Source organism: Perognathus longimembris, chromosome 15 (genome assembly GCF_023159225.1).
Source record: "Perognathus longimembris pacificus isolate PPM17 chromosome 15, ASM2315922v1, whole genome shotgun sequence".
Classification (NCBI taxonomy): Eukaryota; Metazoa; Chordata; class Mammalia; order Rodentia; family Heteromyidae; genus Perognathus; species Perognathus longimembris.
In genome coordinates, this window is record NC_063175.1 from 19,882,825 (window position 1) to 19,906,875 (window position 24,051).

At 34.8% G+C, this 24,051-nt stretch overlaps 1 protein-coding gene across 5 annotated transcripts in view; it reads left to right on the forward strand.

The window, feature by feature from the left end:
- Rbbp8 (RB binding protein 8, endonuclease) overlaps positions 1 to 24,051 on the forward strand; it is an 85,128-nt gene that overhangs the window by 30,756 nt on the left and 30,321 nt on the right. For all 5 annotated transcript variants that reach the window (XM_048363145.1, XM_048363146.1, XM_048363143.1 and 2 more), the window contains exons 3-6: positions 5,005 to 5,047; positions 13,502 to 13,597; positions 15,917 to 16,029; positions 19,930 to 19,996. In XM_048363145.1, coding sequence (XP_048219102.1) covers positions 5,005 to 5,047; positions 13,502 to 13,597; positions 15,917 to 16,029; positions 19,930 to 19,996 — 319 coding nt within the window. The remainder of the gene's footprint in view (positions 1 to 5,004; positions 5,048 to 13,501; positions 13,598 to 15,916; positions 16,030 to 19,929; positions 19,997 to 24,051) is intronic.

Sequence of the window (24,051 nt, forward strand, 5' to 3'; positions counted from 1 at the left end):
TTGTTCATTTATTTTGTGCTGGCCCTATGTCTTGAACTCAGTACCTGTTTCTGAGCTTTTTTGCTGAAGGCTCTAACGCTCTACCACTTTGAGCCACCACTATTCTACTTCCAGGTTTTTTGGCGGTTAATTGGAGTTCAGCATCTCATAGAATCTTTCCTGCCTGGGCTGGATTTGAACCATGATCTTCAGATCTCATCCTCCTGAGTAGCTAGGATTATAGTCATGAACCATCAGCACCCACCTCATCTATTTAATGGAGAAAAATATTTTTTCCCTAGAAAGAAAAAGCTTTCTTTATGTTCTCCAGTATTAAAGTATTTTTAGAAGATTTCTATTTTATAAAAGGAAGCATCAGAAAGAGAATGTAATTTTAATAGTAGTATTATGCCATATTTATCAAGTTATATAATCTGACAAATATTACTTAGTAGATGACTCACATAATGCATAGTAGACAGCTCTTTTAAATTATGTAATCCTTGTGGCTGTGCTCTAATAATGTTCCCAGAGAAGTCACTGCATTATAATAAACATTAGGGGAGAAAGACAGCAAGTATTAATGTGGTTAATATCCATATCCATGTGTCTTGTAAGTGACTGGTAAGTATTGGATATGTTTGACCTAAGGAGAAAAGGTAACCTTTCATACACTATAGTGTATGGATTAGGCCACTTTCTCCAATTTCCAGGCTGCTTTTACCAATTTCAAGTCAATTAATTCTTGAAGATATTAAATGAATAAGCATTTTTTGAAAATTATTATGCCATTGAAAACATTTTGGTTAGGGCCACTGCAAATTTGCTGAACAGAAAACTTTCATGGTACTACTCTTTTGTCAATGTGTTCCATAGAAAATTAGATCCTTTCAGTATATGATAACATCAAACACTTGCCTGAAGGGTACTTTCAAAAGGTGGGGGATCTACTTACAAAAACCAGTATTAGGTGGCTATTTATAAGACATCAAACAGGACTTGTCTGGACATTGCAGGTTTTGAAGTTTATATAGAAATCAAAATTGACTCACTGTTTTTATTTTCTACTTTTTGGTGCCAGTCCTGGGGCTTGAACTGCGGGCCTGGAAGGTGTCCCTGAGATTTAACACTAGGCTAGTGCTCTACCATTTGGGCAACAATTCTACTTACGACTTTTTGATGTTTATTGAAGAAAAAAGTTTCAGAGACTTTCCTGCCCAGCTGGCTTCCAACAGCGATCCTTAGATATCAGCCTCCTAAGTAACTATGATTATAGGTCTGTGCCACTGGTACCTCACTACTTTTAATACTTCATGTCAGTAAAAGACAAATAATAGTACTCGATATATATGTATACATATATATATATAATCTTGGATTACATATCTATTAATTACATACGTATTACATATACATACATTACATGCATATATATATATAAAATCTTGGATTACATATCTAAGTAAACCTATGTAATCTTTGCTTAGCTAGCCAAAAAAACCCACTGATGTAAACTTACATGTGTGAATATGTAAAGTTATATGTATATGTGTATATATGTAAATGTATAGGCTATATGTAAAGTTTTGGTATTTGATGAAAACATAATAAAATGGTAGCAAAATATGCCTCATAAAAGACTGTATTTCCACTGATCACAGTATATATAATAAGGTATATACAATTTCCTTTAAAACTAGGAAATAATTAAAACCTCACATCTGCTCTTAAAATATAGCAATATATAAGCCAGATCAGATCATTATGGGGGAAAAGTTCTGAAGATATTTATCATCAAGATTTTGCATCTTTTATCATTAATTTTCTTTCATAATTGTTCATTCTAGTGTCTTAAGTTCCTTTTATGACAAAGTCTGCTATTTTCAAGGCTTAACACAAATTGTTACTGAAAGGAAGCCGCCTTTATGCTTTGAATATAGAATTAGAATTGTTCTAACAGAATTTAATACTAATTTCCGAATTCTTTAGTATTTATTTATTTATTTTTTTTTGGCCAGTCCTGGGCCTTGGACTCAGGGCCTGAGCACTGTCCCTGGCTTCTTCCTGCTCAAGGCTAGCACTCTGCCACTTGAGCCACAGCGCCGCTTCTGGCCGTTTTCTGTATATGTGGTGCTGGGGAATTGAACCTAGGGCCTCGTGTATCCGAGGCAGGCACTCTTGCCACTAGGCTATATCCCCAGCCCCTAGTATTTATTTGGATTAAATTATCTTGTCTTTTTAAGTCTCGATCTTTCAGTAGAAGGTTTATTATTAAAATCACAAACAGTAAAAGAGTTTAGAATATATTTCAGAGCATCATCATTTGGTAAGTTGTCTCTTGTTAATACTAGATTCTGCTGTCAACAGCTTAGCTAAGGTAGTAATTTCTATATCTGATAAATATGGTAATCACTTTCATAGAAAAGTATGAAGATACTGGTTGGGAGAAGAATTGGAACTGATTTGAAGATATATCATAGTTTGGAGCGAATATTTTGTGATTCAGTTTTAGATGTTTCCAATTACTTGTCTCATTTATTCTTAGATGTTTCAAAATTCCACAAAGAAAAATTTACACAAAAACAATGTAAATTAACAATGAAAGTAATTGTTTGTAATTTTGGTCCATCATTGTATTCTGGTCATTATTAGTAATACTTAGTAACGCTCATGTTTTGTTTTGTTTTCTCTAATTACATTCCTATCTATAAATTAGATACATTTCACAAAAGCTAATTTACCTATTGTGAGTCAGAAAAATATTGAGCAAAGTAAGCAAACCTTACCTAAGGAGCTCTACTTTGTAATTGAAATAATATATCTATATATAGTTATATTAGCGTTAGTATTTTTGATGGTTAAATTATTTATAAATAGAGTCATTTGGCAGGAAATGTGGCATTAATCTTATTTATAATTCAAAGCAAAATAGGAGACACTATGTATTACATATGGTTTATTCTGGGTAAAGAATTAAAATAATTAACATAGCAATGATTTTTGTTCATGTATAACAAATTGATCTTTTCTTCATTTTGAATTCTTTTTAAATTTGTTTGGTTCATTATAACTACATATACATGTCCTTGATTATTTCATCTTCTCCAAAATTCATATATGAGTAAGAGTAGGGTTATGTTCTAATGCTTGGTGCTTTGGGCACTATTTCCTCAGTAGGTATCTCAGGTTGCCAGTGTTACAATCCCAAATACTCTGTTCAACAGACAACCTGTTCGTACAGGAACTGCATTGTTGTATAGCCTCATTCCTTCCGATGGGTGTGGAGCAGGATTAAAGCACACTTTATAGGGGTTCTAATTGTAGATGCCTAATTGATTTGATGAATAGCAGATGCTAAAATTTTAAACACACACACACATGCACACACATATAAACCTGTTTTGGCACTGCTCTGCATGACAGAACAAATGCCTTGCAGGTGTTAAATGCTTGCAAGATAAAAGAGTAGTCTTTCCATATTTCCCAAGAATTTTCTTTTGAAGTTTATATGGATTTTCTATCTCATTGTTTCTTTCCTTAAAATGGTTCCTGGCAAGAATCCACTTCATCCATGGATCTCTGGTTATACTTTCTACTTCTAAAGGCAGATCTGTGTTTTAAAAGTTAGCCAAAATTAAAAACAAGAAAAACATTACCCATGTTTTGAGGAAAGGAAAACTGCTGACTAGACTTGGATTTGATAAGGGTCACAAGGTCTCCCCCACTCCCAAGACATTGTACTTTCTAGGCAAGAACTCTTACCATTTGCATCAAGCCCAAGCCCTTTTGCTTTTGTTGTTTTTCAGATAGGTTCTCAAGTCTCCCCTGCCTCTACCAGCCCATTCTACCATACTCCATTCTCCTATTTAACTTTCTCAAGTGGCTGAGATGAAAGATATATACCACTATGCCCAGCTTTTTTGTTGAGATGAGGTAGCTAACCTTTTCCCTGGGCTACCATTTTAAAATTGTGATTTAAGGATCTAACAATTTGTGTTACTCCCTCAAATGCTCATATTTTATTTTACTTAACTATATCCCTCTTTTGAATGTTTTATATTGATATAAATTATTCAGTATTTTTCTGTGACTATAGTTTTTTTTAAATCAGAAACTAAGAAGTGATATAACTGATAACTAAGTTTTCCTAAGATTTATGTCAATTTCTAGTATCTAATAAAATATGGAAGTATAGTTATGCAACCCTTACTGTTATTGGGTATTGGAATTTTTTTTTGCCAGTCCTGGGGCTTGGACTCAGGGCCTGAGCACTATCCCTGGCTTCTTTTTGCTCAAGGCTAGCACTCTGCCACTTGAGCCACAGTGCCACTTCTGGCCGTTTTCTGTATATGTGGTGTTGGGGAATTGAACCCAGGGCCTCATGTATAGGAGACAAGCACTCTTGCCACTAGGCCATACCCCCAGCCCTTTTGTGCTTTTTAAATGGCTGTTTTTATTTTATTTTACTATTCGTGAAAATTAAAAATGCCACATTATTAACTTTATCCATATCCTTCATAGTACTTTCAGTGCCTATGAGCTTGGTCTCTTCTCAGTAACTACCTGAGTAGCACTGGCAGTGCTCTTATTTATTTTGTGTCAGACTTCATTAAAATTAAAAGTACATCTAACAAACCAGGAGTTGATGGCTTATGCCTTGCTACAATCTGGTTTAAATCCAGAAGATAAAATCCTACATAAACACTATTGCTGGTAGCAAACATGTAGGCTGTGTCAGAACATTGACCTGTATTTATAGTGAACTTCTAATTACATGTTTGTTCTCACTATTAGAAAGGAAATAACTTGCTTTAGGTGAGGAAAATTTTATTCTACTTTGCTTTAAACTAAAGCAATAATATTGCAAATTTACTTTTATGACTTCAGTAAAGGAAAGGAAATACAAATAAGAGGCCTGATTGAAATGACTTAATATAACATTTAATTTGTACGGGAACTTAGGTGATTACTTTAAAAATAGTACAGGTATAAATAAAATACTGTTGCTTTTTTTTTTCTTTTCAGGTTTACAAGTAAAAGTAACCAAACTGAAAAAGGAAAGAGTTTTGTAAGTATCTGTAACTATAAGTAACTTTGGTGTTTTAGTTACAAAGTAATTGGTATTGCTCTTCTGTTTGAACTTGGTGCTTTATTTTAAAAGGAGTTGAGGTTATTTTAAAAATAAATTAGCCCAATTGTCAGCAGTTTTTTTTTATAAAGTTCTAAAGTAAAAAGAACAACATCATTTTAACCTTACTTGTGTGAACATATACATTTTACTATAACAAAATACAATTTTTTTCATAGATTATTTAAGATGAGAACTGATCTGTGAGTTCATTTTGATCTCTCAGTGGTAGCCTTTGCTATGCTAATACCTGGAATTCAGAGTTCTTCAGAATGATTCTGGGATTTTAAACAGTTTAAGAAACCAAGGCTAATTAGATATTCCAAGACCAATTTTAAATAGTTTAAGATTACTAGAGGGTCCCCTGAATTGTTTCTATTATTTAGTATTGAATTAGATCTAGTTTTTTCTAAGTTAAAAGTAGATGTAACTCATGGTTCTTTAGAAACTTTTATACTCAGGACTATTAAACAGGTGGTATAATAGGATTTAGTACATATAACAAAAGTCAGTATCATTATAATACATAATTTTGTATTTTCTTTCCAGTACATTCCTACAGATCTCAGTTTCTTCATGTCTCTCTGTAACTTATAAGTCTATGACTGAAAACTTGAGTAACTAACCACCCATTAGCACATACCCAGTATATTTGTTATAATCTAAACAAAAATTGAGAACTTTTCCTTCACATCTTCAAAGTCATGTTTTAAGGTATACATGTTAAGTCAGAAATGTAAAATCATAAAATTTAAAAAGTTGTTCCAAATGATAATTGTTCTGCTTAAGTAACACTTAAGTGTTTTTGTAGTGTTAAAATGGCACATGTTCCTAAAGATGACATTTTAAATAGAATAATCCATTTCTCTACTTATGTGATACAGCTGTGTTTAGTTTTCACATCTGAGAGTTGTTTCATAGGAAATTAAATAAGCCTTTTCTGAAGAGTAAATTTAGGACATATATTACACACACACACACACACACACACACACACACTTATATGGTTTTAATTTTGGCAGTGGACCGGCTGAATTATTACTATGAGAATTCTCTCTCTCTCTCTTTTTTGTATCAGTCCTGGGGTTTGAAGCCTGGGCCTGAGCTTTTTTTGCTCAAGGCTAGCACTCTTCCACTTGAGTCACACACAGCTCCACTTCCAGGGTTTTGGTAGTTTATTGGAGATAGGATCATAAGAGCCTAATAGCTATGCCCTTATGAATGTATAAGATAATGCCAAGTGAAATGAACTCCATGTTATGGAAATGACTGTTAATATCACTGTTGTAATTACTTTCAACATGCCATGTGAAACCGTAGCTTCTGTTGTTGATGATCCTCTTGTATCCCCTTCCTGTGGTTGTACCCGCACTATCACTATATCTTATCTGAGTACATTGGAAACTGTATATACTGGTATTAGAACTAGGAAAGTGAAAGGGAATATCAAAATCGAGCAACAAAGGATAAAAAGACAACTACAAAAGCAATACTTGAAAAACTGGTGTAAATCAACTGAACAACTCATGAGGGGGGAGGGAAAAGGGGAGGGGGGAAGGGAGGAATGAGGGAGGAGGTAACAAACAGTACAAGAAATGTACCTAAGGCCTAACGTATGAAACTGTAACCTCTCTGTACATCACTTTGACAATAAATAAGAAAAGAAAAAAAAAGTCTTACAGACTTTCCTGCCTGGGCTGGCTTTGAATTACTTACTATCCTCAGATTTAAGCCTCCTGAGTAACTAGGATTACAGGCATGAGCCACTGGAGCCTGGTCAGAGAATTTTTAATATGTTCATGATACATCAATTTTTATATTTCCTTTTTCTAGCATTATTTCTTTTCTATTTTATTATTATTATTTTTAAATGTAACTACACTCCCACATGGGAATGAGTCTCTACTGTTTTTTTTATTTGTTTTATTTTATTTTATTTATTTATTTATTGCCAGTCCTGGGCCTTGGACTCAGGGCCTGAGCACTGTCCCTGGCTTCTCTTTGCTCAAGGCTAGCACTCTGCCACTTGAGCCATAGCGCCACTTCTGGCCATTTTCTATATATGTGGTGCTGGGGAATCGAACCCAGGGCTTCGTGTATACGAATCAAGCACTCTTGCCACTAGGCCTTATTCCCAGCTCCTATTTTATTATTTTTGATCAGCCATGGGGTTTGGACTCAGAACCTGGATGCTGTCTCAGAGCTCTACCACTTTAAACCACAGTGCTACTTCTGCTTTTCTGGTGGTTAATTGGAGATAAGAGTCTCAAAGACTTTCTTGCCTGGACTGGCTTCATACCACGGATCCTCAGATCTCAGCCTCCTTCCTGCGCAGCTAGGATTACAGGTGTGAGCCACTGGTGCCTGGCTTCTAGCATTCATTCTTTCTTTGTTTATTTGTTTTGTTTCTGTTGCCAGTCCTGGGGCAAGGAGTCAGGCCCTGAGCACTGTCCCTAGCTTCTTTTTGCTCAAGGCTAGCACTCTACCACTTGAGCCATAGCTCCACTTCTGGCTTTTATCTATATATGTGGTGCTAAGGAATCGAACCCAGGGCTTCACGTATTCGAGGTGAGCACTCTACCACTAGGCCATATTCCCAGCCTAGCATTCATTCTTAAACAGAAATGCAACTGTTTACTAGATAAGAAATTAAATTTCTTTAGTTACATTAGGCCTTTATTAACAAAATGATGCATCACATTTTCATAACTCACAGTTGTCAAATACCCCAACTTGTATTATTCTTTATAGGGGAGCATAAGGAGCATTTTAAAAAGTGAGAAGAAAAGTGTTTTAAGATGAAAATGGTCAGTTGTGCCAGAAAACATAAACTAGCCCTTATTAACACTATCAAACACACAGTCCATATGGCCGACATCGTGGATAGGGAAAAGAAGCAGCAGAAACAGTCCCAGCAGTGATTTATAGGACATAAATATCTTTATAGGTAGATACTTTCTTACTGTGGGCAAAAAAATCTAGAAATGAATTTTACAGTGAAGAAAATACATTCTGTAACATAAAAGGCTAGAAAGGAACATTCTTGCATTTCATATTCAGTGACATAAAATCATTAAGAATTTGGGTTACTTCTGTTTTCTGCTATGGCTAGTATTTGGCTTTTCCTCCTAGCCTGAACAAAATGAAGAGAAGACCATTCTCATTTTTGTCATCACTTATAGAATGTCTTTGTGTCCCTTTTACTAGTTGTAAACATTTCCTAGTACAGATCCTCAGCCGATTTTCTCTGACTTCCTGGCCATAATTGTATAGTTATTCCTAAATCATAGCTAGCATGATTGGTTCAGGATAATAAAGATGTTGACACTGTTTTATCTATATTCCAGAACAGCACATATAAGTAAATGCATTGCTGATAATGAGGGTTAGGATCCTCCCCGCCAAGAGAAAAAAGTTAAATACAGAAAGGGAGAAAGAAGCTTGAACAAATTGTATGCCAATCAGGGTAGAAATTGAAGTTAGCAGTGTAACCTTCATGGTTTTTAATAAAAAAGACAAAAGAATAAAGATCTTTCTCAGTGTGTATGAGTACATACATGTATTTCCTAGGCTTGGTCCATTGAAAGGCCTAGAAACAGTGACATTATCTCCCCCCCCCACCCCCGCAATCATGGACATACCTTAATCTTAGATCATGATCTCTATGCATTTTTTTTTTCCAGTAAAAGAAATCTGTGTTCTTTAGGAAAGTGGCTACATGATAAACTGGACAATGTTACCATGCCAGAAAATAGGAACTTGCTTAAAAAGCCAGGATATTAAAAGATAATAGAAGCAACTTGGGGGGAAAAATGGCAATCCCTAGGACAACTTGAGCAGGGAAATAATGATGGTAATGAATTATACTTTTCGTAGAGTAGGAACAACTCTTTAGTCATTTCCAATTAGTAAATGTTGAAAGCATGATAGAGAAAATCACTGTTTGAGAAACACTACAGCATTAATGGTTAAAGAATTATCAGTGGAGGATAAAATAAATGGATGGCAGGTTCATGAGAAAAAGTATTTGCAAATTTTGTAAATTAATTAGTCAGAAATGTTGTGATGTTATAGCTGAGAAACTTAACAGTGTCTACTGCAACCAAATATCCAGGTTAACATCACTAATAATGAGATATATCTACTTCATGTGTCTCCTGATGTGGGGTGATAAAAATAGCTCATTGCAAAAAAAAAAAATGGCTCATTGCTTCTATTGTATTTCTCCCCAAAACAAGTTTCACAATGGGGAACATCTAATAAAACAAATTTGACAATATTTTGGTATATTTTTTCTGTTAATAGATTGGAAGGATGTGGTTCAGTAGTCAAACAGTTTCAATGATCAAGATACTGTACAGACCTCTTTCCACAAAGTGTGGAAGTTGAGCAACAAGAGCTATTGCAATTGATTAAATGCAGCCTGATGTTTGTGGCAATCCCTAGTGAAGAATAGTCACTTATTGCTCCAATATCTTTAGATGACTATAGAAGCAAAGATGTGTCTTTGTGATCTTGAATATCTTAGTTAACCAAGAAGAAGAAGATAGTGGGAATAATACTGATGAATACTACTAGCTATGTGGTTGTATAGGAAAGGAAGATGAGACCTAAGTTTGATAGAAGAGGCTAAAAAGAATGTAGAGTGAGATAAGTAGAAAAGATCTAGTTAACGTTGTATTGGACCACCTAGATAGCTGGACTGATAGTTATTTTTTTTCAAATTTTTATCAAACTGATGTACAGAGAGGTTACAGTTTCATACGTTAGACATTGGATACATTTCTTATACTGTTTGTTACCTTGTCCCTCATACCGCCCTCCCCGCTCCCCCTTACCCTTTCCCCCCTGAGGTGTTCAGTTCACTTACACCAAACAGTTTTGCAAGTATTGCTTTTGTAGTTGTTTGTCTTTTTTTTTTACCCTGTGTCTCTCAATTTTGGTATTCCCTTTCAATTTCCTAGTTCCAATACCAGTATACACGGTTTCCAATATACTCAGATAAGATTACAGAGATAGTGTAGGTACAACCACAGGAAGGTGATACAAGAACATCATCAATAATAGAAGCTACAGATACACATGGGACGTTGAAAGTAGTTACAACTGTGAGATAACAATTGTCTCCATAACATGGAGTTCATTTCACTTAGCATCATCTTAGGTGTTCATAAGGGTATAGCTATTTTGATAGCTGGACTGTGATTATGCAAGATGCTAACGTTTTGAGAAGAACTGATAGGCATGGCAGGTAAGGTACTCTGTTCCATGTTTGTAACTTATTTGTAAAGCTGAGTAATAGATAAGTACTGTATGTTCTTTGTTTAGAAGTTATACAAAAGTCTGAAATTATTTCCAAAGTTAAATGTTAAAGAAGATAAGGTTCTCTCCAAGAAGCTACTACATACTGAAAGGAGTAAGGATTAATTTTACCAAGAAGAGAAAAAGAAAAATGAACATTTGGAAACAGCCAAAAATGTTGTTAGGATTCGACTAGTGAGTTTTCTACAATAGCCAGTAAAGTAGTAGTAGCCAGGGCAGCTCCTTATGGAATTCAAATTTTGTTTCTGTGAGTAATAGACATTTCATATAAGCCTTTTAATATAATTAATATTCCTTTTGTTTAAATATGCTAGAATTATCTATATTACTACAAGGAAGATCTATAAATTCTCCTTATAAAATTACTCATCATTAAATATAATAAAGTACAAATAATTGGATGAGGCAAAAATAAGACTTTTATTAGCTAATAAATAAAATTCTTTGGCAAAAACATTTTTAACTCTGAACTAAAGGGAAATGCTTTTATTTTACTTAGGAATAGATAAGCTTTTCTTTACTGGTGAAAATATTTGAGTGGTTTGGGATTTAAAATTATGAAATACACTTATTTCCTTTTTAAAACTTTTTGTTATGGTGATTCTTTATATAAATATCATTAATCAGAAGATGTGTATTACCAATGACTTATTATGGTAATTTAATATGTGCCAAGTGAAGTAACTCAGCTAAGCCAGATGTGGTGACATGGGCCTGTAATCCTAGCCCTCTGGAAAGCTGAAGCAGGAGGTTTGTGAATTCAAAGCTAGCTTGAAGTATATAGTGAAGCATATAGTGAATTTCACATATAGTGAAGTATTTGTTTAGCTCTCCTCCATCTCCCCAAATAAAGGAATACATAATTATTAGGCTGGAGCTATTCTACAAGTCTCCCCTTGCATGCATAATAGTACTGTATAGGACTTTTTGTTCCTCTCATTTCTCTACTACTAAAAGTTTTATGTTTTCAGAAGTGATTAGTAGGTAGACAGTTTTTTTTGTGTTTATGTTGATTCATTGTTTACTGACCTTATAAATGCTGAATTAGTAACCATTAATAAAAATGATATCTTTAGAGTCAAAATGTTAGTCACTATGAAAAGCAATACAAAAACCCAGAAGTCATTGTGTTTACTGTTTATACAATTTAAGCTACAGTCTCTGAATGTTCTTTTGAAGAAAAATAGTTTTATTATATCTTTTGTATAGGGATAGTGGTTTTTTTTTGTTTGTTTGTTTCTTTTTTTGTTTTTGAGCCTGTCCTGGGGCTTGAACTCAGAATCTGGGCACTGTCTCTGAGCTATTTTGCTCAAGGTTAATACTGTGCTACTTGAACCACAGCTCCACTTCTAGCTTTTTGGTAGTTAATTGAAGATGAGAGTCTCATGGACTTTCCTTCCCAGTTTTGCTTCAAACTATGATAATCAGATCTCAGTCTCTTGTATAGTTAGAATTACAGACTATTTATGTCATCTCTCTTGGTTTTTGAAGTATTACTACTTTATTTTTGTGCCACTACCTGTCTTCAGTTCAAGACCAGGGCATTTCATTAGCTTTTTCTGACATTCTACCACGTGAGCCACACCTCCACTTCCAAATTTTGGTATTTAGGTATTTTGGTAATTAGTAGGAGATAAAGAGTCTCAACTTTTACCTGGAATGGCTTCAATCCACAGTCCTCAGAGCTCAGCTTCCTAATTAGCTAGGGTTATAGTGCCCAGCCATTATTACTAGTTTAAATGATAGTTTAATAGCCACAAAGTAACATTTTACCTTAGTTTGAATCAAAGTTACTTCCCTGAAGATTGAACTAAACACAATTAGAAACTACTGAGATTTGCTTGTTATAAAAAAATCTTTTATTTTATTTTATTTTATTTTTGTTGGTCATGGGGCTTGAACTCTGGGCCTGGGCCCTATCCCTGAGCTTTTCAGCTCAAGGCCAGCATTCTACCACTTGAGCCACAGCCTCACTTCCTAAAAACATCTTTTATAGTAGACTTTCTGTAAAATTATTAGTCTATAAGAAAAAGCTCATTTGTTTTTAAGATTTTTGGTGACTGGGAGGGGTGGTTTGGTAGTGGGGCTTGAAGTCAGGGCCTCATGCTCTTCTCACTTGGCATTTTTGTTCAAGGCTGTTGCTCTACCACTTGAGCCACACCTCCATTTCCAAAAAGCCATAAGCTTGTAAATGAATGTTGAATACCACATTCTCAAAACTCACTTGTAATATCTCTGAATATCAAAGAACAGAAACACAGCTTATTGTTCACTAGCTGATAACAATGTCTTACTTCACTGTACAGTTTGCAGTTATCTGGTCCTAATACCAATTTTTAATGAGTTGTTATTAATCTGTTCCTGTGTAGCTCAGGTAGGTTGAGGTGATACAGTTTAGAAACACAGGTGAGTAGCTATATTTGTTCAGTAAATAATTAAAGGGATGCTTTATTTTACCTTCTTTAGAGTAAGTTAAGTCTTTGCATAATAGAACCATGAACTTGGATTTATCTATCATATATAAATACATTACTTACCATGACTATCAAAATTATAGTGATAGTCTTATTTATTAGCCACTATTTAGCCTTTTCTTTTTTTGTGCCGTCCTAGGACTTGAACTCAGGGCCTTGCCACTGTCCCTTGGCTTTTGTACTCAAAGCTAGCATTCAACCACTTGAACCACAGCTTCACTTCTTAGCCACTAGCCATTATTTTAAGAAAAAGAATGGCTTCTTTTACACAGAGGGAATAAATGACTGTGACATCTAATGTAGACATCTATTTTTTTAGCACTTGCAAAGAAAATCCCCTTGCTAGATGCTGAAAAATAGATTGCTCACCTACAAATAAGCTCTTGTTGTCTTTTCAATTGTTTTTAATTAGAGAATTACAAATAATCACCTTTTTAGTTGTTTTGAGATAAGCAATTCATGGCATATGTATACACACACACACACGGCAGCAAATATACAAGTACATATGTAGCAAGACTAAACTTTGGAGTTCTAATAACAGAATTATCTTTTCCAAGTATTTTTCCCTGAAAATTCTGTTTACTTATTTTTTTAGAGATGCACAAAGACTAGAAGAATTCTTCACCAAAAATCAACAGCTGAGAGAGCAACAGAAGGTTCTTCATGAAACAATTAAAGTTTTGGAAGATCGGTGAGTCAATCTGATGCTTAAGTGAGAGGTGATTTTCTTCTCACTAGATGCACATCATCTTCAAAAAACTTTTTTACTTTATGGCTTAAATTATACTTCCAGTTTGTTTGGTTATCTTTTATGTTTTGTACTCTTTTTTTTTTAACTTTCTGTGAGAAGAAATGTCAGTAGATGAGTACCCCTCATCTTTCCCATTGTTTTCCTTTATGCAGTAGAAATAATTAATTTGAAAAATACTCTGTAATTTCTTAGAACTAGATTCTTTTCTCTTTAGAATCTACTCTACTTTTGCTCATTAATTTCATGTGGATGTTATGTCTTATTATTGTATCACATCTTAAATGATCTCTTTCTGTTCAGTTTACATGTCGTTTATTGAACAATGAAATTCTAGACTTTTCCCACCATTCAGTATTCTTAGTTTTTGTTTAACACCTGCCTTGCTGTCATTTTTTATCCATTCTCTTTTTTTTTTCCTGTTCTTGTGTGTTAAAATATACACACATATCTTTTTTGTTGTTAGTGGTGGTTGTGTTGGTACTTGGGCCTGAATTTGGGCCTTGAGCTCTCACATCGCTTTTTTTTTGCTCATAGCTAGTACTCTGCCATGTATTCCAGGCTTCTAGTTTCATATACTTTTACTGCAGTTTTGTGGAGTTCTAGGAGAGGAGCAAAAATAGATGCAAAGTTTCACCTTGTTAGCATTACTTGCATAGTGTTCTTCTTACATCATGGCTTCAAGTCTCTTTTGTTCATTTTAATTTCTCTTAGATTCTTCATTCTAGAAATTATAATTTGATTAGTATATCCTGTGGTCTCTAACAATTATTTCTATATTCATGTCAGCATTGCTTATGTTTTACTTTCATATAAAATGTTTAGGATTTTTGTTTGTTTTAATTATATAGTTTCTCCAGTTTTGTCTCCTTATTTTAAAATTCATTATATCCTCTGCAAGGCTGTGATTCAAATACTTCTTATTCTATTGACATAGGTTATTAAGTTGTGGATAGCGGAATGGCTCAGGTGGTAAGGGGCCTACCAGTGAGCAATTAAGTGTCAGATAGAAAGTTTGAGTTCCAGTCTCAGACAAAAGAAAAAAAAATAAGGAAATAACCAAGGTTATTAAGTTGAAATAATTATAAAATGTTTCTTAAATTCCTAATGTGCTGTGTATGTTTCTTTTTTAAACTGTGTTTTTTTCTAATTGTACAAGTAATGAAATTGGAGAAATCTTGAAAAATATGGATCAATAAAATCTCCTATATTGTCTTTGCTAACATTTTAGAATACACTATTCTGCACACTGCCAACACATCAATTTTATATATATTTCCCTTCTCAACATCTCAGATAACTAGCAAAAACAGTAACCCTTTTATAATAATATATTGTAAGTATTTATTGGTTTCTTTGAATACTTAAAGGAAAATATGAAGTTTCCTTTGTGTTCTTTGACCATTAATAATTTATTCAATGACAAAAAAAGTGTTGTATGTTGTACTTAGCAAAGTAGATGCCAGGTGGATGATTTATATAACTTGACCCCCTTAGTGTGGGTTGGGACTTACATTTTGACTACAATAAATGAGAGCAAATTTCTTCAATAAAAAAGTTACTTCGGCTTTGGAAGCTGAGGCATGAGGATCATAAGCTGGAGGCCAGGCTGGACAAAGTAGCTAAGACCCTGTCTCAGAAACAAAGCAATTCTCTTTGCAGAGCCAAGGCACCAGTGGCTCATACCTGTAATTCTCTTTACTCAGTAGGCTGAGATCTGAGGATCATTGTCAAGCCAGCTTGGTCAATCAAACCCAAGAGGCTCTTACCTCCAGTTGACCACCAAAAACCAGAAATGAAGCTGTTGTCATGTGATAGAGTGCTAGCAACAAAGCTCAGGGATAGCACCCCATTCCCTGAGTTCAAGCCCAGGACTGGCACACAAAAAAGTTAAAGTGCTCATATTAAACTAGTTAATTTTCAATATGTATGCCAATTCAGTTCTTTAGATTTTCTTAAACTATAAAACTGTTGAAATGCAAACATATAGACTGATTATCACTAATGAAAAATTTAAAATTCAGTATACTCTGAAATTCCAAACCTTTTCAGTATGCCGTGAACGTTAAAATTCAGATTTGTGGGTCATTTCAAATTTTAGATTTTCAGATTAGGAATGTGTAACCAGTAAATCGATGCAAACTGAAAAATTCTACAAACTGAAATCTTTGGTGAATCCCAGTCATTTCATAAAAAGGATAATCAACTCATATATGTCAATGTTTTTTAACAAATGGAGAATATTTTGCTTTTGTTGTATAGATTAAGAGCAGGACTGTGTGACCGCTGTGCAGTAACTGAAGAACATATGCGGAAAAAGCAACAAGAATTTGAAAATATCCGGCAGCAGAATCTTAAACTTATTACAGAACTCAGTGAGTTTTCTTTCTTAATATACTAAGCACTAACGAGCATACTGTACTATGGTTAAAACCTACTGGTGGGTTGGGAATATATGGCTTAGTGGTAGAGTGCTTGCCTAGCTTGCATGAAGCCCTGGGTTCGATTTCTCAGTACCACATAAACAGAAAAAGCTAGAAGTGGTTCTGTGGCTCAAGTGGTAGACTACTGGCCTTGAACCAAAGAAGTCCAGGGGCAGTGCCCAAGCCCAGTTCTTTAACACAAGAAGCAAATTTATGGCAAATTTGCTTCTTTGGCTTATTTTTATTTCATGTAATTGACTGCATAGTAAAGTTAAATACAAAGCCAAGTTTAATGTTCTCTGAAGATGTATACCTTTTTGGTTTTTGTGATACACTGTTATGAATATGCTATTTGCAGCTTCTTATTCTTACCCATTCAGTATTAGAAGACATTCTTAGCTTTCTCGTACCCTCCTTCTCTTCTATCTCAATTAACTTTTTACTCTTTTAACTATTTATCTCCCATAGTGAATCTTACCTGGATTTCCCATAAACAACTCAGAATCAACATATCCAAAATTTAATTACCTTCTTTTTCAAACCAGTCCTACAAGTATCTTGCTTATTATCTTTTTAAAAGGAAAGAAAATACAGCTTTATTTGGTGCCAAGAGGGTTAACAGACTCTTTTGTATCTCTCTAGGCCCAAGTTTATTTTTCTTTTTTCTTCCCTCTCCCTGACTTCATTTCTTCTTTCTCTTCCTCTCTTTTTCTCCATTCTTTTTGCGGTACTAGGGATTTATTGCTGTGTTCTTTTTGCACTCCTAGGGATTGAATCCTGGGCCTCATGATTGCTAGCCAAGCACTTTACCAATTGTAGAGCCCTTTTACTTTTGTATTTTGTTCTTAAGGTAAGATTTTGCTAATTTTGCCCAGGCCTCCTTCAAACATTTTGTGATACGGTTTGAACTCACAGTCTTATGCTTTCTAGGCAAGTCCTCTGCACTGACTTATACCTTCACCCCAGAAAGGCTTAACAAGGAAATGAGCCACAGCTGAAGCAATGACAATACTGAATCCTAAGGCCCTTGAACTTGAGCCATACCTCTACCCCTGCTTTTTGCTTGTTCTTTTGGAGATGAAGTCTAGAGGGCTATTCTTCCCAGACTGGACTCAAACCATGATCCTGCACATCTCAACCTCCTGAATAACTAGGATTAAAGGCATAAGCTAACAACACTCTACTACAAATGTTTTTTTTTTTCTTTCTGTGCTTCCTTTTCTTTGTTGTTTTTTACTTTTCCAGATTATTAAAATTTGAGGGTATTTGTATCCTTGTTTTCCTTATTTCTATTATTTTGCCCAATTTCAAAGTTTTACCATGCATTTTTATTTATGTATGTATTTTCCCTTCCTCCCCACTTTCCTCTATCCCTTTTCCCTTCTTCCATCCTAAATCTTATTATGTAGCCCCAAACTGGCAGTGAACTTAGTACATACCCAGGCTTTCCTCCAACAGTTGAGTTTCCTGTCTCTGCCTTCCCAGTTCTGGGATTACAGGCATGTGCCAGAGCATCTAGCAATTATGATCTCTTTGTAAAGTTAATATCTTAACCCTCTTCTGAATAATACAAAAACATTAAACACTAGCTCTGCGTATCTCCTCCATTTATATGCTATTTTAGCAGAGGTATTGGACTTTGGGTGGATTTTTGTTTTTGTGGTTGATTTTTTGTTGTTTGAACTCAATCTCATGGTAGGAAAATTGTAGGGAAGCATTCTACCACTTGAGTCACACCCTAGCAGCCTTTTGTATTAGGGAGTTCTTTGTCCTGGGCTAGCCTCAAACAGAGGCCAAACTGAGATTACAGATATATGCTACCATGCCTAGCTTGTTTTTGTTGAGATAACTTTTTGTCCAGACTGACTTTGAACTACAGTCTTCTGCTCTTCCAAATAAGATTATAGTTGTGATACACCACACTTTGCTAGGTATTTATTTCTTCTAATGATCACCTGACATAATATCTTGTCAGTACTTTCTTCTCATTTTGGTATATATTATATATACTGAAAAATCAATCTTCCCATCATTTATACACAATGTATATGGAATCTTTATATGGAATCTTTTAGGCAAAATCCTGATATCATATCATCATATTAAAAGCCTTTTACCTAGTCTTTCTTTCCCCCATTTTCTTTATTTAATAGTCTTTTGTCTAGCTCATTTTTCCTTTGATGAATCCTTTTATGACTTTATAGTGGCTAATGTAACTTTTCTTCCTTGAAAATTCCTTAACATTTCTTGTATACTTCTTTTTTTTTTTGCTGTGTATTAATAATGAACTTATTCTAAAATTTACAAAATTTGAGCATAAGGATCTTGGCAGCAGAATGCAAGTGGACATTGCATTTGATAAATCCCACTAGTCCTTTTTAAATTTTTTTTCATTTCTTTATTGTTAAAGTGATAGAGGGGTTACATTTACATATTTAAGGCAGTAAGTACATTTCTTATCCACCTTGATACCTCCTGCCTCATTTTCCTTTGCTTCCCCCCTTCCTATTCCCCTCTCCCCCTTGAGTTGTACAGTTGGTTTATACCATATAGTTTTGTAAGTATTGGTTTTGCATTTAATATATAAACAGACATATTTAAATTACTGATACTGTAATCATTCATGAAACAGTATGCCTAAGAAAGTTTGACTTTATAAATTATGAATATATGGTTATATAATAAAAATTATACCGATGTTCAAACACATTATTTTTATGAGCAGATTTGTTTCACAATAAATAACTCACTGAAAAGGTATTTAAAATTAGTAGGGAAACAAGAACACACTAAAGCCACCATCACAACAGTGTTCATCGTAGCACAATTTGTCATAGCTAAAATATGGAGCCAACCCAGATGCCCCTCAGTAGACGAATGGATCAGGATGGTACATATACACAATGGAATTCTATCAGAAAGAATGACATTGCCCCGTTCATAAGGAAATGGAAGGACTTGGAAAAAATTATACTAAGTGAAGTGATCCAGACCCAAAGAAACATGGACTCTATGGTCTCCCTCATAGGCAATAATTAGCACAGGTTTAGGTTAGTCACAGCAGAGGACCACAAAAGCCCAATAGCTATGCCCTTATGAACACAAAAGATGATGATAAGTGAAATGAACTCCATGTTATGGAAACGACTGTTATATCCCTGTTGTAATTACTTTCAACATGCCATGTGAAACTGTAGCTTCTATTGTTGATGATCCTCTTGTATCCCCTTCCTGTGGTTGTACCTGCACTATCACTGTATCTTATCTGAGTACATTAGAAACTGTGTATACTGGTATTGGAAGTAGGAAAGTGAAAGGGAATACCAAAATCGAGAGACACAGGATAAAAAGACAAACGACTACAAAAGCAATACTTGCAAAACTGTTAGGTGTAAATCAACTGGGGGGAGAGGGAAAGGGAGAGGGGGAGGGGGGAATGAGGGAGGAGGTAACAGACAGTACAACAAATGTATCCAATGCCTAACGTATGAAACCTCTCTGTACATCAGTTTGACAATAAAAATTAAAAAAAATAAAATTAGTAGGACTGATTAACCCAGATGGAATTCTTTATTGTCCTCAGTGTGAATAATTTGAGTGTATCCTCTAATACATGAAGTAGGCTTTTTTCCTCACAAACATTACATAAAGTTATTAGTAAGTTGTATAGAAGTGGCACAATGAGATGTAGTGATCATTACCTAGTAGCAAATTTGTTTTCTGCAATAGCATTACCGCTCAATAACATGATTTAGGATTAGAAATCCTAATTTCTTCACAAATGTTAACATTTTATGTTAAAAGCCTGATATGAATATCAATTATATTCCTCTCTTTCACATTGTATTTAAGTGAATGAAAAGAACACTCTTCAGGATGAAAATAAAAAGCTTTCTGAACAACTGCAACAAAAAATTGAGTGAGTATTTTTCATAAATTGCAACAAAGTATTCTCCAGTTTTTGTTGTACTTAGCTATACAAACTAAAAATATCTTGTTACATATAGCATTTAAAAAGAATTAAGTGCTGCCCTACAAAAAGACAAAATGTGTGTGTGTGTGTGTGTGTGTGTGTGCTCATGCTTTGGAAGAACATGCAAAGTATTTGTGCTTCTCAGGTTTGAGATTATACATAGAAAGTGTGTGTGTGTGTGTGTGTGTGTGTGTGTGTGTGTGTGTGCGCCCTGGAGCTTAAATTTAGGGCCAGGATGCTGTCTGTGAATAGCTAGGATTACAGTTGTGGGCCACCAGCACCTGGGTCTTGTTTTCTAAATATCTGAGAACTTATTCAGGAAATAATTACCTATGTTGTAACTTCCAGAGTTTTCTTACAGTGGATTTTAAGTTTCAGGTCTTACCTTGAGTTTTTTAATCATTTTGGAGTTGATTTTTGTACAAGGTGATTGATAAGGATCAAGTTTCAATTGATAAGGATCAAGTTTCAATCTACTTGGAATTAATATTCTTGACAGTATACTTTTAGGTATTGGATGTCCTAGGGAATTCTGGTATTCCTCCCACAACATCAGTCTGCTGAGCATTAATAGTTAAAGGGAATTTTGAGAAAGAAGACATAGCCAGATGAGTTTGGGTTGTTATGAGATTTAGACTGGGCCTATAAACCATGAGTGTGAAAATGCCAAAATGTTTCTGTTTTACTCAGGCTTTCTGATGCAAAGAGGATAGAACATACATATAGGATCTATTAGGTATGATTCCAAAGCCTAAATAAATTATTTTGAAATGTTATTCATAAACTATATTGATCTCAGCTGCCAAGAAACTATTTGTAGCCTTTATCTTATTTAATGTATTTGTATGTTTTGTAGTGAAAATGTCAATATGCTTGATTTCATAATACTTCAAATTCCACTGGAAGTGTTACATAATATATGTGCTATATATGACTTTTTATTTTTAAAAAATCTAAATTCTGTCAGGATTGGGTGACTCATGCCTGTAATCCTAGGAGTCTTAAGATGTGAGAATCATGGTTCAAAGCCAGCCCAGGCAGGAAAGTCCACGAGACTCTTATCTCCAGTTAACCACCAAAACCCCTGAAGTAGAGCTGTGGCTCAGGTGGTAGAGTATTACCCTTGAAAGCAAAAGCTTGGAGACCTTACCCTGGCCCTAGATTCAAGCCCTAGGACTGGGGGAAAAATAAATGCTCACAGAGTCGTTGTGAGGAGATCCTTACAGGTTTTGGAAAAAAAGCACAACTAAAACAGTTTTTTAAAAATTAACCTGGTAGAAGCAAGCAAACCCAGGAAGCTTGAAGTCCAGAGTTCACACCCAAGTTCTGGGGGAAAAAAAAAGACATTCTAAATGAAGCATTAAACACATTTTATTTCTAAAGTGGAGTTAGTTATTTAACACAGGGTTTTCTGTGATCAGGAAACCAATACAGAAGTCAAACAGCAGAAGCAAAATTCTGATTAAATAAATATCACTCAGTAAAGCTGATTATAAAGTATTTCTTTTTAGTCTGATGCTAAGTGCTTTAGTAAGAAATCAGTGAATCCTTTTTAAGTAAGGGAAAAGTCCTTTGAAAAATGTCCTCAGTTTTGTTCTGTGTTGCATACTGTTCCTATCAGAATGAGGGCTCTAGGTCATAAGTTTTTTTGTACCCAAGTCAGAGAACTTTCAGAATGTCTGTCTTAATAACTGGAAGCGAAATAATTTGAGCTAAATGATTTCTGTCCATTTCTTAGGAATTCATTCTTTGTATTGTTTTTTCTTTGTTACTATTGTTGTTGGTCATGAGGCTTAAATTCAGGGCCTACGTGCTGTTCCTGAGTTCCTTTGTTCAAGGCTAGCACTCTACCATTTTGATTCCTGTGTCACTTCCTGTTTTCTGGTGGTTAATTGGAGATGAATCTCATGGGCTTTCCTGTCCCATCTGGCTTCCAACCACAATCCTCACATTTCATAAGCTACCAGCATCCAACCTGTCTTTTATATGTTAACACTATTTCTGTGCTTTAGATTGCTTATTAAGTAAATATCTATCCACATATCTTCCTAGTCTGACAGCATTGTACTAGAACATGTAACTCTTCAAGCTACTTGTAGTTGTTGTTCGTTTCTTGATGAGTTCAAGCCCCAGGACTGGCAGTAGCAAAAGATATTTTTTAAAAGTTGATATATACTTGACAACATGAAATTAAAGTAGTGATATAGCTATATATAAATACTAAAACAATATACATATATACACATACACACATATGTTTAGCTTCACTCATTACTTACTAATAATATATGAGAAAAATACCTACTAATATATAAAATACAAAGTTGAATATTCTATTTTATAACATAACAAATCTATTTTACTTGTGCTAGTACCAGGACTTGAAGTCAAGACTGGACTCTTGCTTAGCTTTCTTGCTTAAGCTGGTGTTACGCCACTTGAGCAATTTCTTCAGGTTTGCCTTTTGCTTGTTATTTTGGAGAAGGAGGTTTTCTGACTTTGCTATCCATGTCTGCCTCCAGCTTTGTTCCTCCAGATCTCAGCCTCCTGAGAAACTCAGTGCCTAGCATGACAGCTATTTTTGAGTACTGTCAGGTGCAGTGATCTATAAGAAAGGCTACTCTGGGACAGCATTTGCCTGGCATAAGCTGAACTTCCATTGGAGCAGCCAAGAAACAGATAAATGGCTTTGTTCAAAGTGTATTGGGTAGAATCCTGCCTGCTTCAAATAAGATGAGTTTAGCCTGTAGAATATTTAAAGTGTAGGGACATGTTAGAATCTAAATTGTTCTAGATTAAAAACAGTATGAAAATCCACCTTCTGTTTCCTTTCTTTCTCTTCCTCGCTGTTTCTCTCTTTCTCCCTTAATCTCCCACTGTCTCTTCCCTTCTTTTTCTTCCCACCTTCTCTTCACTTTTTTCTTTCTGCATTTATTTATTTTATTCTTTTGATTACGCATTTACAATGAGGCACAAGGTTATGCACTTTGTAGGTACTCAAAATATTACTGTGAGATTGCATTGTGACCAGCTCACATTTGTTGCAAGCAGTCTGAATGTTAAGAAAACCTTCTGAGAATGGTGCTTTTTTGAAAACAAGTAGAATGCCTACAATATGTACAAACACAGTCAAGTTTCAGAAACTCCTACAGCAGGCCCTATGTTAATCCCCCAGACATGTTAATGGATTTTATTATGATAATGCAATAAAATCCCTAAAGTATATGATTCATGACCCACACAAAAACCTATTTTCACATTTCCCAGTACATTTATTGAGATAATATAGTTTGCTTTAGTAGCTAACAAATTCATGATTAAAAATGATCTGATACGAGCCAAGCACTGTTTTTTTGCCAGTCCTGGGCCTTGTACTCAGGGCCTGAGCACTATCCCTGGCTTCTTTTTGCTCAAGGCTAGCACTCTGCCACTTGAGCCACAGCGCCACTTCTGGCCATTTTCTATATATGTGGTGCTTGGGAATAGGCCATATTCCCAGGAGGAGGTATTTTATAAATTTAAAAACAAATGATCTGATAAACCTATTTATATTTGAAAGGATAGAGCTAATGAGCATTTATATCAATATTTTAACTGGCTTTTTTTTCTTTTGAAATTTGATCATGCTGCTTTAAATGGATTTTCTTTACTTGTGAAGATTACCATTATTCATGTTACTTAAATAAAATAATAATAATAAATAAGCCTAGTAAAAGCTGGGCACCAGGGGCTCATGCCTGTAATCCTACTCAGGAGGCTGAGGTCTGAGGATCACAGTTCAAGGCCAGCCAAAGCAGGAAAGTCTGTGGGACTCTTATCTCCATTTAACCACCTGAAAACCAGGTGTATGGTGCTGTGACTGAAAGTGGTAGAGTGTTAGCCTTAGGTGAAAAAGCTCAGGGACAGCACCCAGGTCCCGAGTTAATCGCCACGAACAACAATAACAGCAACAAAGGCAAGTAATAACCCTGGGAAATTTTTTTAATTTTCAAAAACAATTT